We start from the raw sequence: 14,359 nt of genomic DNA on the forward strand, positions 1-14,359 counted from the left end.
AATTTTATTTAAGCTACCGATGCGTTATGCGTTGATTTATTCACAAAATAATGTTTCCTTAACAAAATAGAGATTTTTATGAAAACACCGTCTCCCTGAAGGTCAGCATGTCATTGTCTGTCGTTCATTCATTGTCTGTTGAGTTACATGTCCATGATTGTTTCGAGATTTGAGAAATCTTTCATGAAATATTTATTTGCGGCACAGTAATGTTTCTCAATGACGATGTTGTCTATATGGGCATGAAGAGAAAATCTTCATGAATGTCGTCGGATTATTTTAGTTGTTTGTCTGTTTCATCAATATCTGGCTATGTTTTCAAACCAGTTTACATTCCTTATTAACACTTTGATGGAATATTCAATTAAGAATCCCAGAGTTATTTTGGTCTGTCATCCCATCCTTTCATTTATTTCTAATTGCCTTTTTGAAAAATATATAAAATATATAAAAATCTGGCTGCAAATACACACACATAGGTCAAACAATTGTAAAGTAGTGTTTAGATGCCGCATATAGATAGAAGAATTGTTGTCACATTAGCTGTATTTACACTGCCAAGCAAGAATCTTTGTTTTTTTTTCACGTTCTGGAGTTTTGCAGGAAGTCGCTAGGCAACACCTATACAACACAATAGAAAAAACTCACCTCTGGAGTGTATATTTGTTGAAACGTCGGCAGAAATGTCACTGGTTTCTGCAGTGTAAATTATAATAATAATAATAGTGAACATTTATAATGCGCCATGTCTGTCAAAAATGACACTCCTGGCGCAGTTGTGTGGAAATTTTATAATTGTGGGCATCCATCAAGTAATTAAGAAGTAAAATACACATAAGTTAAAGTTTAACATACTTCAGGACATAATTTGCAATAATAGAATAATACAATACAAAGCATATTACAGTAATAAAAGTTATCAAAGTTAAATGCTCATACTTAAAACACCAGTGAATTAGTCTGCTTTTGGTCATGTGACTCTCCCGCTTCAATGCTAAAGCATGCAGAGCAGCGAAAAGTGGCGATTACGCCCCACTCGTCAAAAAAAAAAGAATTATTGATAATCAAAGGTTTTTCAAATTTGTTTTTCTGCAATGTAAATGAGCCTATGGATTCTAGGAAAATCTGCCCTACCGTTTGAAAAAAGGAAGCAATTTTTAAATTGATTAAAAGTTTTGTTGATGAAATGTCTAACACTTTCTCAAACACCTATTTTTTTAGATAATATAAAACATGGACGTGGGTAAATGCTGGTTAAACTCTGATTGTCCAACTGAGAGAGAGAGAGAGAAAGACAGAAATGAGAGAGTCAGAGAGATTGGAGGTAGAGATGTAGAGTCTTAGACAGAGGGAGGGTGAGAGAAAGAGAAAGAGAAAAAGACAGAGAAAGAGAAAGAGAGAGAGAGGGGAGAGAGGGAAAGGGAGAGAGAGAAAGAGAGAGAGAGAAAGAGAGGGAGATAGAAAGAGAGAGAGAGAGAAAGAAAGAGAGGGGGATATATATATGTTCTGCAGGGAAAATGGAGTGGTGTAAAAGGAGAGAAAGGAGATATTACTCGTAGCAAGTTTGGAATACAAAGTAAAGCAATTAGCCATGAAAGCTGTCAAGTTATTGCAACCAGAAATTAGTGGCCTTCTATCTCGCTACCAACAGACCTTTTCTTATTTTTTCTTATTTTTTCTTATCAGGTGATAAATGACATGCATGTATGGGGGAAATAGATGAAGGAAAATGTGGATGACTTCTTTTGACGTTGCTGTTTTCTCTGAACATTGGCTCGGCATTGGTCGATCGATTACTCAAATTTTTATCATTTTCTCCCCCTCTCGCTCGGTTGATCTGCACTGAAACAAGAGAAAGAGATAGAGAGAGAGAGAGAGAGAGAGAGAGTGTGTGTATGTGTGTGTGTTGTGAATGAGGGGTGGATGTTGAAAATTTACAAATCAGCATCGTTTATGTACAGACAGATACATGCATATATACCCACACGCGACACAAACGCTTGTTCCTTGTGTCGTCGTCGTGTACACAAACCTACACACAGACACACAGGTCGGCTGTGCATGTATACATCCATTATGAGCAGATGATACAAGTAGCATTTTGCTGATGCCTCACCGAAAAAAAGAAGAAAAAAAAAACTGAAAAGGAAGGAAAAGAGAAGAGAGAGGTATTTTGTGACTGTGGATACAAAATTGGGTAATATGCATGTCGATGGGAAGTTGCGTCGAAGATAGATTCGCTTCTACAGCCAGTACATGTGTGTAGCGGCCGTTGTGTATGATCTCCTACAAGAAAATTAGAAATACATCACCTTTCACACAAAGGATGGTGTAATTGACTGTGAAAGTGACCTTCATGTTTAGAATACATGAAATAAATTAATGAAATAATAACGGAGTAATTGATTTATTAAACTAATGGTAGGTGTTTCCTAAAATACTGGTTGTGTGTAATAAACTATCAATCAATTTTGTAATAGAGAGAGAGAGAGAGAGAGAGAGAGAGAGAGAGAAAGAGAGAGAGAGAGGGAATCACTTACTTATATAAAAAAAGAAATTACAAAAAAACAACACATATAAATAGTATCAAATAGTATTGAAATAATATTATGTTTCAAAACAGTCTGGGGATGATAGAAAAGAATTAATGCTGTATATGATTATATTACCTCACTGAAAGTATTGTTGCACAAGTTGAAACATAATCTTCTTTTACATTCCTAAGGGAAACTAAACTAGAGACAAAAGTTATTTTGGGAGTTGAGTCAGACAAATCTATATATGATATCCCAGGTGCAAAAATAATGGTATTGATATCATTTTTTATTTGGGCCATTTCAAAACAAGTATTTGCTTTGAAATTTCATGGACAGTATTGAATCTGAAAGTAGAAAATAAAATGAGAACAGTATGGTATTGCGGATGTTTTTTTGTGTCTTAAGATGACATTAAACAGTCATTCTTGTACCAAAGATACAAATCACAAAGTTCATGGACAAATTTTATGGACAGTATCGAATCTGAAAGTAGATGATAAAAAGTTAACAGTATGGTGTTGGGGATGTTTTTTTAATATTTTTTATGCGACATTAAAGAGTCTTTCTTGTCCCAACAATACTAATCATAAATTAGAAAATTTGGCAACTGTGAAAATAAACTTTACAAACATGCTTTTTGAGTCAATGTGTGTTCAATCATTTAACTTTTGGGTTTGTAATTTGTATCTCTGATTGGCAAATTTAAATAATGACAAGCTTGTTGTTGTTTTAATTATTTTCATTTTTTGATACATATTTAATTGAATTGTTCATTAATTAAAACATTCATATTTGTAGAGCACACAAAAACGTTTCTGGTGAGAAAGATTGCTTCAAGACATTTAGGTGTCAACTTCAATAAATTGTTTAGATAGTTCATTCAACATCTGCCTATTCGTCTTCTATATTTGATTTGTACTATTTGTGCTTTATTCCCTTTTTCTTGTATTTCAAACAAATAAATGATCATCCTCTCTTTTTTTCCCTCTCTTTTTGTCATTCCAGTTCGTCTTCATGATAGTATTGCGGAGGAAGGCTTCCACTACTTGGTTTTTGACCTGTAAGTATAAACTCATATTAACTCATAAGTCTTGTTCAGGTATGAGGTGATAAACCGCTGCTAAAAAACAACCTTGCTGCGTTTCTTGTTAATTTGTAAATGATTGGTAACCGAGTGCAACAAAGGTCTTACACTAATGACTCAGTCACACCTTTGCAAAGTAAATTCTTGATATCAAGAAATAGGAATAAATGTTAACACGGCTTGCCATAAATATTAGGGCTGCGACGTGTAGTCGAATGCTCGAGTACCCGCACGGTTGACAACTACTCGGGTACGATTTTTAGTACCCGAATATTCGGCCGCAAAAAAAAAAAAAAATCTGTCCAAGCCGACGCTTACCCGTTCCTGGGTGAGCGGCGGCCGCTGGCATGGTGCCGTCGGTAAAAATGCTTCCCAACTCAATCACTGTCAAACTCACCACTCAGAAACTGGGACCAAATGTCTGGATTTCTGTTTGGACTTGGAGGAAAATGGATTATTCTGCCATCTTTGGTTTTTAAAACAGCATTGTTTACTGTTATTATTATTATTAAATCGGCGCCTTCAACTGCAACTCAAAGTAAAATTGCATGCGTTTTCGGCGACGTGAGATACTGCTCCAGTGGTATGGTGGTGGCAAAAAAAAAAATCCAAAGAAGATCAACAAACAAAAAAAAAATCAAAAAAATCAAAACAAACAAAAAAATTCAAAAAAATTATAAAAAAACATGGCGTCCGAATACTCGAATATTCGCTTGTAAGCCTGGGAGTGTACTCGGGTACCTCATTACACTGTTGTGCACAGCATTAATAAATATGCAGCAATACGCAAGCCAAATATGCAAAGGTGTGACTGAGGCATTAGTTCTGTAGAGGTTTTGTCTAGTGGATCACATGGTTCGTGGGTCGAGACTTGCTGCAACTCTAATGGTTTTTGGCAAGATATTAATCTACATTTGCCACTCCCCACCCAGGGGGGTGTTTCACAAAGATCCTAAGTAGAACTTAACACTAAATTGGACTTAAAAGTTATGGAAAGCCATTTGTAGCCTTAAAATGAAATATATTCAAAAGCAAAAATTCAAGTATTTTAGACTTTTCATCAATTCCACATCAAGAACATGAAATCTCCTAAGATAATAAAAAATATGAATAATTTGAATCAACATTTTATGCCTTTTAAAATAACTTTTACAAAATATTTTCATAGATGCTAACGGCTTTCCATAATTGTTAAGTCCAACTTAGAGATAAGTTTAACTTCGGATCTTTGTGAAACACCCCCAAGCCTCCTTGGAGGCTTGGGGGTTAGCTTTCTCAATATCTCTCCATCAGCATCGCAGCTAGCCCTCGAATGTGCAACTCATGGTTTCTAGTTGATCGACCTCTTTACGCATGACACATGTGTGTACCTCGTTTCCACGGAAACGGTTTGTTTGCCATGGTTACTGAACAAAGCTGGCAGCTATGTCCATATGGAGTGTTCATCTACATGTATGCTTAGTTTGGTCGTGATTGAGATCTGGGGGGTGTTTCACAAAGCCTTTTTTCAATGACAAATGACAAAAGTCAGTGACAAATCTGCTGTTAACCAATCAGAAGCAAGGATTTCAGTAGCTTATAACAACAAATATCATTTGTCACAGATGCCAAGTTTTTGTGAAACACCACCTGATCGTGATTGAGCCCTGCTTTCGGTTTCTTCGGTTGTGATTTGAGTCATAATCTACAAGTTTGCATTGTCTGTAACCTTGGAAACGGTAAAAAAAGATTAAATTTGAAGAAAGAGAAACCACAATGTTTGGTTGTGTGGAGTGAAAAGCCTGAAGAACATTAATGTACGTTTCCCTAGGGCAACACTGTGCATTCAAGTTTGCCTCTAGCTTTATTAGGTAATAGCAATCATATTTTAGATTTGTTTTCGTCTTTTTTAATCAACAATCAGATTGACTGTGAGTAATATCTCATTAGTACATTTTAGCAGTTTTTCTTCACAACAACACAAGATTAATTTTGATTATTCACCAGACTCTTGAACATTATATTTGATATTTTTAGTGATATTGAATTTTTCATTTCATTTATTTGTTCAACCATCAAAATATATATACAATCAAAATAAGTTACATCAAGAATTAAGAATAATACAATGATGGTTTGGTGACCCCAAAGAAAGCAGGGCCTATAAAAAGGGGCCACCGAAATGCTCTTGATTGCACATAAATCTATCCTTATTCCTAAAACAAATCACCATAGAAGAAAACACAAACGCAGAAATCTCCCAGATATATCTTTACAGTGTCTGGCCACGTTATTCTACAAATTCTCTTTGACAGATGCATCTCCCTCAATATTTATTTTCTTGGTTATCTCTCTTTCCACAAGACTTTGGACTTCTTAGCATCATAAGTCAACAAAAAAATTCATAATGTAATATTTCTAAAGGGCATGTCAAGATTTTTTCTATTGTTAGCCACTGCTTTGTCATTTCCAGACAGTTGTGTGCATCTCAGGTTTAACATTGTTCAACAATGTCAATGCCTTTAATAGTATATGCAGGATTGTGAAAACAGTTATCCATGCACACAGAATAACAAGTCCAACCTTGGTTCCATCCGTGTCCTATTCTGTGTGATCACGTTTGTGTGCATCGACTAGTATGCTCAACAAGTCATTCTTATGACCTCTGTGAGTGAAATGAAACTGCCATTTCTCTTTACAGAAAAAATAATTAAAGGGATCGTTTAACAATGTTAAATCTGAGATGCACGGCCCTACATGTTATCAGTATTTGTGATATTGTGTAATATTGAAGCCCTCAAAAAATTGCGCTTCAAAATGATAATGAAGTTCCTCAAAAAAGTAAAAATCTTTGAGTGACCGGTTTTAACATACTCCGTTTTCCCCAATAGACTGTATTGCTATGAAAACGCAAAATTTTGTTTCGATTTCACAATCATAAATATCTTGATAATCAGACAGGCGATCGGCTTGTAAAAGTCATAGGGTTCCTGACTGACCTAAAGGTTTATGATTATCATTGCAGCATAAGCTAAATCTAGAATTTTGTTTCAGAATATGAGACAAAGTTACCCAATCCCTTTGAAGCTCCCCAATCCCTTTAAAGCTCATATTTTGAATTCAGTATAATGACATGGAACCCTTTACATCAAGACCAAAACATGTTTTGATGACAGATACTCTTCGAAAATTGAAAATGTTTTCAAGCAGAGAATTTACTTTATCCTCGGGCTCTTCTTGCAAAATATTTTCCTGACCTTTTGAAAAATGATATGTAGATGGCCACACAGCTATCAAATGTGAAAAGCAGCAAACTGAAACTCGATATGCTTGACATTGTATGGGTTTGATATAAAAATTGTTTGTTCAATTCAAATCTTTATTCAACCAATATAATGACAATTTACATGAGATTTATATAGCACCATTAGTATCCATTCTAATTAAATGCTTAAGGCGCTTCAAAATATTAGGGAACACATTACAAAGGAATCGTGTACATTTACATAAGAAAGAAAAATACAAAAATGAAAGAATAAATGAATGTCTGTCCTCAAAACGCAAAATTGAAAAAAATGGGATTTATGGTTGCTCTTAAAAGATGTTGAAGAATTGGAGTTCTTCAGCTCCTGTGGAATTGAATTCCACAGGGCTGGTCCGGCATGAGCAAAAGCTTGTTCCCCTTAAGATTTCTTTGAAAGCGGTATGTGTAGAAGACCGGAGTTCGAGGATCGGAGGGTATGTGTGGGTTGGTAGAGGTGAACTAAAGAATGGTTGTATTCAGGAGCTGTTCTGTTCATAATTGAATAAACTAAAAGAAGGATTTTGAAGATTATACGTTCCTATATAATGGTTAGGACCCCTAAGTAGCAGAAATCTGCTTGTAATCAGGGCCCTGTAACAAACAATACCATCATAATGAACATAAATAATACAAAGTAAAAGACTTGCATAATTCAAGCACACCACTACAGGGAAATGCTGTCAACCGTGGACCAAGTTTAGTACTTGTGTGTGTGTCCGCGGACCACTCCATAGAAAACTACATCAAACCGTGGACGTGTACCTCCTATGGGATGATCCAGGTAGCAAGCGCCTCTCCCGCGCAGTCAAAAGGGGGCGCTGTGACATTTCGCGATACACATCGGACTGATCCAGTTGATGTTGCCTACACGCTGTGACATCTAATATTCAAACGCCCCCTACGTTGTAAATTTGATACGGCGGAACCGGTATCGCAAACGTGGACGGTCCCCCATTGCAGGTATGTCAGCGGTTTGAGGTAGTTTTCTATGGAGTGGTCCGCGGTTGCTGGCGTTTTCCTACGCATAAAGAAGAAGGTTTCGCAGAAAGAATAGAAAGGAGCAAAAAATAGGAAAGAAAGAGATACAAGTAGAAGAAAGACGGGAAAGAGAAGTGCCTACTCAACCATGGATATCATTCTTTGAATATTACCTTTTTTTGTATATTGATTTGAATGTGGTTACTCACAAAAAGGCCATATGAGAGCTATATACAGTCAAACCTGTCTATAGCGACCGCCCAAGGGAAACACAAAAACTTGTCTTTGTAGACAGGTTCCTTTAGTTCATGTTTGAATGAGAAACCATTTTCAAGGGTAACAAAAAATGTGGTCTTTGCAGACAGGTGGTCACTAAAGCAAGTTTGACTGTATTATCAATGGCAGTAACGGCCGTCTTGCGCAACGTGTCGTCTGTCCTGGCTTGCCCTTTAATCTCTCACTTCTTGCCATTCTTGAAACTATAAAGTGGTTTTCACAGAGTCAAGATCATAATGTTTCCGGAACAAAGTGGTTTACATAAGGGGCAGTACTGAAACTGCAGAGACTTTGTGAAGAAATTAATTTCCTTATTTGTTTTTTATATTTCATGATGCCTTAATGGCCATTCACATATCACCTATAATAATAATAATAATATTTAATTTTTATATAGCGCTTGATACAAATGTCTCTAAGTGCTTTACAAATATACTATTACCCTGAATCTGTAATATCGGTTCTTGTAGAGAGGTTTTGTTTATGGAGTCAAGATCATAATCACTCCAGAACAAAGTGGTTGTATCGAAACTGCCGAGGCTTTGTGAAGAAATTAATTTCCTTATTTGTTTTTTATATTTCATGATGCCTTTATGGCCATTCACATATCACCAATAATTATAATGATGACTGAATCTGTAATATCAGTTTTTGTAGAGAGGATTTGTTTATAGAGTCACGATCATAATCACTACGGAACAAAGTGGTTTACATAAGGGGCGGTATTAAAACTGCTGAGACCTTGTGAAGAAATGATTTCCTTATATGTTTTTTATATTTCATCATGCCTAAATGGCCATTCACATATCACCGACAATGATGTAAAATCGGTACTTGTAGGAAGGGTTTGTAGCTAAGAAAAATGTGCTGAAGGCCCATAAGCGTAACTCTGTGGGCAACACTGATCTCCACTAACATTTACATTTTTTACATACAATAAATGTGAAACGTACGGTCATGGAAAAAACATGGAAAGTCATTGAAAAATAAATTCTTATAGAAAGTTATGGAATATGAACAAAAATTCTAAAGACATGGAAAGTCATGGATATCGATCGCGGGTGGGGGCCGTGTGTGACTATGGCAGCCTTTCATTTTGAATTGACAATGGGTATGATGGTATTGGTATTTGTATCACTCTCCAAATATTATGTGGTGTATCGCAGGCGTGGCTCACATGCTATGAAAAAGACATTTCTTAATGTACGTCATGCTTGGAAGTTCTTTCAGTTTTGCAGTCAAGTCATTATTTGTGACTTTATAATTCTAACTTATGTACTCTCACTTTATAATTCTAACTTATGTACTCTCATATAGGTTTACCTGGGTAGGAAGACCTGGGATTTTTTTACAAAAAGGCAAATGTAAATCTAAAATGAAATTTCACTAGATCTATTCCTGGGGAGGGGGGGGGGGGGGATTCTCCTACTGATGAGGGAAAATTCCTTCACCTTGTATATTCTACATTCATACAATAGGCCTGTCCTCATCAGGTCGAGATTGCCAAATAGCCCACTATTTCTGATTTGGGAAATAATCCCGAAGTTACAAATCGCGTCTTCATCAGCTCGAGACTTGACCTCAAAGCTTGGAACTCGAGCTTAAGAAATTAGCTTGAGATATTTTTTCAGCTTTTGAGCATAGTACGAGTGAGGACATGGTGAGGACGTATTTTGCCAAATAGCAGGATATTTTGCAAACTAGCCCAAGATATCTTAGGATGATTATCTCGACCAAATATCCCGCTAATTGCAACTTTGGGCTGATGAAAACGCAAATTAACTGGATAATTTGCAATCGGGATAGTTCAAATAGCGGGATACTTGACAATCTCGAGCTGATGAAGACAGGCCCGTAGTGGAATCTGGGTTAAAAGTAAAGCGATTCTCACCGGACCGTTGCTCAATAGATCAGTCTGACCATTGTATTCAAATTGAATGAAGCTGTGTTTGCACGTGACGCAGTGAACAGCTCATACAAAAACAGAATCAGAAATGTAGAGATATGATCATACATGCGATATTCACAAGATTTAATTTGTAATATTCAACTATGCATTATATTTGTGGGCAAGTCCTTTGTATATTGCTTCATACGTTATGGACTTCATCATCAGTTTGGAAATACCTGATGGGGCATTCAGGTTGACTGTCCTACCAGAGTTTGATTCCGACCGATAAAAAAAATAAAATTACAATTATATCATTTACTTTTTGTTTATTTATACTATATTTGGTAACACATGGGACAGCAAATGAACAAATACCTTCAACTTGCACATTTTTTAATACAGGAGTAATATCAAGATCTGATATTTTGGATGTAAGGTACACTCTAGAGGGATAGTAGTGTAAACATGACTTCAAAGAAATTCTCAGAATTTGATGATGCAGTCTAGTGGAGGTGTTGCTCTTGAGACGTGTAAATTTGTTTTGGGGAATGGTTTGAAAATGCAAGACACATCATCCTCAATTACATTACAGGGTGCAGACAATTAAATAAATGTTATCAAATTGTGGATTTTTCAGGAGTTTCCACAAGACCACTCCCGTGATTCCACCCCACCCCCTATATTGTTAGAATTCATAATATCTACCCCAAATTATAGATATTCAAATGGTTATGACCTAAAGAGCAAACAAGAAAAATGTTTTTATATCAAGTCTTGCAAAGATGTTAACCAAAGAATTTGTCATTATGAAAATGTATTGCTTTTGTATCAGGCCTGATAATTACCTTATTTAAATCGGTTTCCCAATTTTGGGGGGATTTTTTTTCCAGATTTTTTTTCTTTCTTCCTGATTTTCCCATTATTTTCCAGAATTTCCCCTCATTTTCCTGATTTTTCCCTTTCTTTCCCGATTTTTCCCAATTTTTTTTCTCCAATTTTCTTACTCAAAAGGCGGGGAATGTTGTTAGATGCCATTTTTCCCCCCAGAATCTTTTTTTTGTTACTTAAGGGGGAGGTGGTTGATGAAGAAAAAAAAACACCTTTTTTTAAATGATCACTATTACCCCTGTTGTATGCGCTATCCTAGAATGTAAAATATCTCTGGAAAACCAGTAATAAGACAAGATTTCAACAGGCTCTAAAGATGGAAACGTCTACCTAAAGGTTAATACTTTCTGCAGTAGGATATTTACCTCTCTCTTCAGTCATGTGGCATTCATGGAGTGTACACATAAATACAGTCATCGCCAAGTATCATCTTCTATCGGCCCAGCTGAATACAAATCAAGTCGCTTTAGAATTCATCTAGAAAGAGGCTGGAAGAGGGGTGAAAAGCACATTAAATGGCTGTAGCTTCTTTCATGAATATAGTGAAAAATGTGAGGGTTTAATCGTTGTCTGGGTATGCTTTATGCTGTGAAACCAGAGGGTCTTTTGCACATGAAATGATAGTGAATTTCATGAGTGGTTCAGGTTGGCGAGAGTTGTATTGTTGAATTTAATTGATTTCAATGACGGGGTTTTATACACTGTAAACCATTTTTAAACAGTCATTTGTGACCATAAGAGCTCTATATTTATAATAATTTTTGTATAAAGAGCTGATCACATATCAAAAAATTTGATCAGTTTAAAAATAACAATAACAATAACAATAACAGTAACAATAGTAATAACAAAAAAATTGGTCAACATAAAAAATGAATTGTGCTCACCAATTTATGCTGATGAGCCCCAAGCACCAAATTTTTTGGATCCGATAATGTTTTACATTTACAGATTTGGTTTGATTTGTATATAGGCATATAGTATGATGTAGAGGTGTTGTGGTGTAATGGATAAGTCACCAGACTGTTAGCCACAGGGTATGAGGTTTGAATCCCTGCCATATCACCAACATCCTGTGGCAAGAAATTAATCAACCTTTGCCACACTTAAGCCAGGTGAGGTATATGGGTTACCTGGCAGGAATTATTTTCTTGACATGCTAGAGCACAAAGTGCCAAGTTTAACAGACATGAGTGCCATACAATAACCCTCTACATTTGTTATTACAGTCAAACCTGCTTTAGTGACCACCTGTCTACAAAGACCACCTGTTTACAACAAACACATTTTTTGTTTCCCTTGAAGATGGTTTCTCATTAAAACATGTATTAAAGGAACCTGTCTACAAAGACCACTTTTTGTGATCCCCTTGGGCAGTCACTGTAGACAGGTTTGACTGTATTATTTTATATGTTTTATCAAGGGTATGATACATTTTATATTATTATTTTCTTGATTGACTTTTCAGAGTTACAGGGGGAGAACTGTTTGAAGACATCGTAGCCAGGGAGTATTACAGCGAGGCTGACGCAAGCCACTGCATACAACAGATCCTGGAGAGCGTTGAACATTGTCACAAAAATCTTATAGTTCACAGAGATTTGAAGGTAGGTTTTATGAAAATATGACACTAAAGGCTTGTTCAGATATGGCACGGCAAACAACCGCAAAAAAGCCACCACGTTTTTAAAACGTGTAATAACCTGCTTCATCGACCCCCTCCCAAACTCCTCTAGCCCCCCTCCGCCCCCCTCCTCTCCCCCTTCCTCCTCTTCCCCCTTCCTCCTCTTCCCCCTTCCTCCTCCTCTTCCCCCTTCCTCCTCTTCCCCCTTCCTCCTCCTCTTCCCCTTTCCTCCTCTTCCCCCTTCCTCCTCCTCTTCCCCCTTCCTCCTCCTCTTCCCCCTTCCTCCTCTTCCCCCTTCCTCCTCTCCCCCTTCCTCCTCTTCCCCCTTCCTCCTCTTCCCCCTTCCTCCTCTTCCCCCTTCCTCCTCTTCCCCCTTCCTCCTCCTCTTCCCCCTTCCTCCTCTTCCCCCTTCCTCCTCTTCCCCCTTCCTCTTCCTCTTCCCCCTTCCTCCTCTTCCCCTTCCTCCTCTTCCCCCTTCCTCTTCCTCTTCCCCCTTCCTCCTCCTCTTCCCCCTTCCTCCTCTTCCTCCTTCCTCTTCCTCTTCCCCCTTCCTCCTCCTCTTCCCCTTCTCCTCCTCTTCTCTCCCCCCTCCTCTTCTCCCCTCTCCCCCTCCTCCTCTTCTCCCCTCTCTCCTTTCTCCTCTTCCCTCCCCCTCCTCTCCTCCTCATGCAAGATACAGAAATGTGAAGTGCATTACACTTCATATCATCTTATTAAAAAGAAAGCAACATTTTGCCACGTCATGTCTGGTGTGAATGAGCTTTAACAAGGGTCAAGTACAGAAGCCCTCTTCCTCCCTCAAAATTACTTTCTTTCTGACTCATAAGTACAACAGTAGAAGAATCAACAAGAAAATGATGTTAATAATATGAAAAGCATAGAGAGAGAGAGAGAGAGAGAGAGAAAGGAGGGTGCAACAAATGGAATTCTCTCAATAGGTCTGTCTTCAAATCGCCCCGACTTGGCCATATAGCCTGCTATTTTGTGATCCGGGAAATTAGCCCAAGATACAAATCACGTCTTCATCAGCTTGAAACTCGAGCTTGAGAAATTTGCTCAGTGTTCACTCACACTGCAAGTTTTTAGGCTGGTATAGAGACCACAAATAGCAGGCTATTTTGCAAAAGAGCGGGCTTCTTTGCAAACTAGCCCAAGATATCTTGGGCAGGTTTCCTGAGCAAATAGCCCACTCTTGAGTCTTCATCTGCCAAATAGCCCGCTATTTCTTGATCTGGCTAATTTCCCGGATCAGAAATAGCGGGCTATTTGGCGAACTCGGGCTGATGAGGACAGGCCTAATGTTAGAGATGACATGCTCGATCGGTAAATAATTTAGAAATAAGTTTTTAAAAATAGAACCTGTAGATGTGATCTTGTTTACAGTGGGTAACTAAGCAACAACATGGTCATTAAGGTGTCAATGGATTCTGGTAGCAACTTAATTATTAATGGAACGACATAGAGTAGGGCATTAAAGCGGGACTGCACTACTTGTAACTACTTGCCCCCTCTACCGTGTGAGTCCAAAAAAAGTTTACACCTAGAAAATTGCTAATTATTTTAAAATTCATCTATGAACAGTAAATTATTATACATCTTATGAAAGTGTGTTTTATTCCAAATCATTTGGTATCATTTTTTTGTTGTATGTGTTCACGCTTGGATGAACACGAGGCATTGTTTGCGAGAGTGCAAAAATCGACTTGCGCCAAAGTGACGCGTACAGTACGTATTATGTTGGGATTAATGGAGTGAGAGAATGAATTAAATGTATCAAATGAAATGCATTGCATATCCT

The 14,359-nt window shown here is 37.3% G+C and overlaps 1 protein-coding gene across 9 annotated transcripts in view; it reads left to right on the plus strand.

The window, feature by feature from the left end:
* Positions 1-3,484: 3,484 nt before the first annotated feature.
* LOC100890773 (calcium/calmodulin-dependent protein kinase type II subunit alpha) overlaps positions 3,485-14,359 on the plus strand; it is an 84,682-nt gene continuing 73,807 nt past the window's right edge. For all 9 annotated transcript variants that reach the window (XM_030979287.1, XM_030979289.1, XM_030979290.1 and 6 more), the window contains exons 1-2: positions 3,485-3,597; positions 12,406-12,544. In XM_030979287.1, the coding sequence (XP_030835147.1) occupies positions 3,500-3,597; positions 12,406-12,544 (237 nt within the window). In that variant the 5' untranslated portion in view covers positions 3,485-3,499. The remainder of the gene's footprint in view (positions 3,598-12,405; positions 12,545-14,359) is intronic.

This window comes from Strongylocentrotus purpuratus, unplaced genomic scaffold, assembly GCF_000002235.5.
Source record: "Strongylocentrotus purpuratus isolate Spur 01 unplaced genomic scaffold, Spur_5.0 spur5_scaffold_10, whole genome shotgun sequence".
NCBI classification, from domain to species: Eukaryota; Metazoa; Echinodermata; class Echinoidea; order Camarodonta; family Strongylocentrotidae; genus Strongylocentrotus; species Strongylocentrotus purpuratus.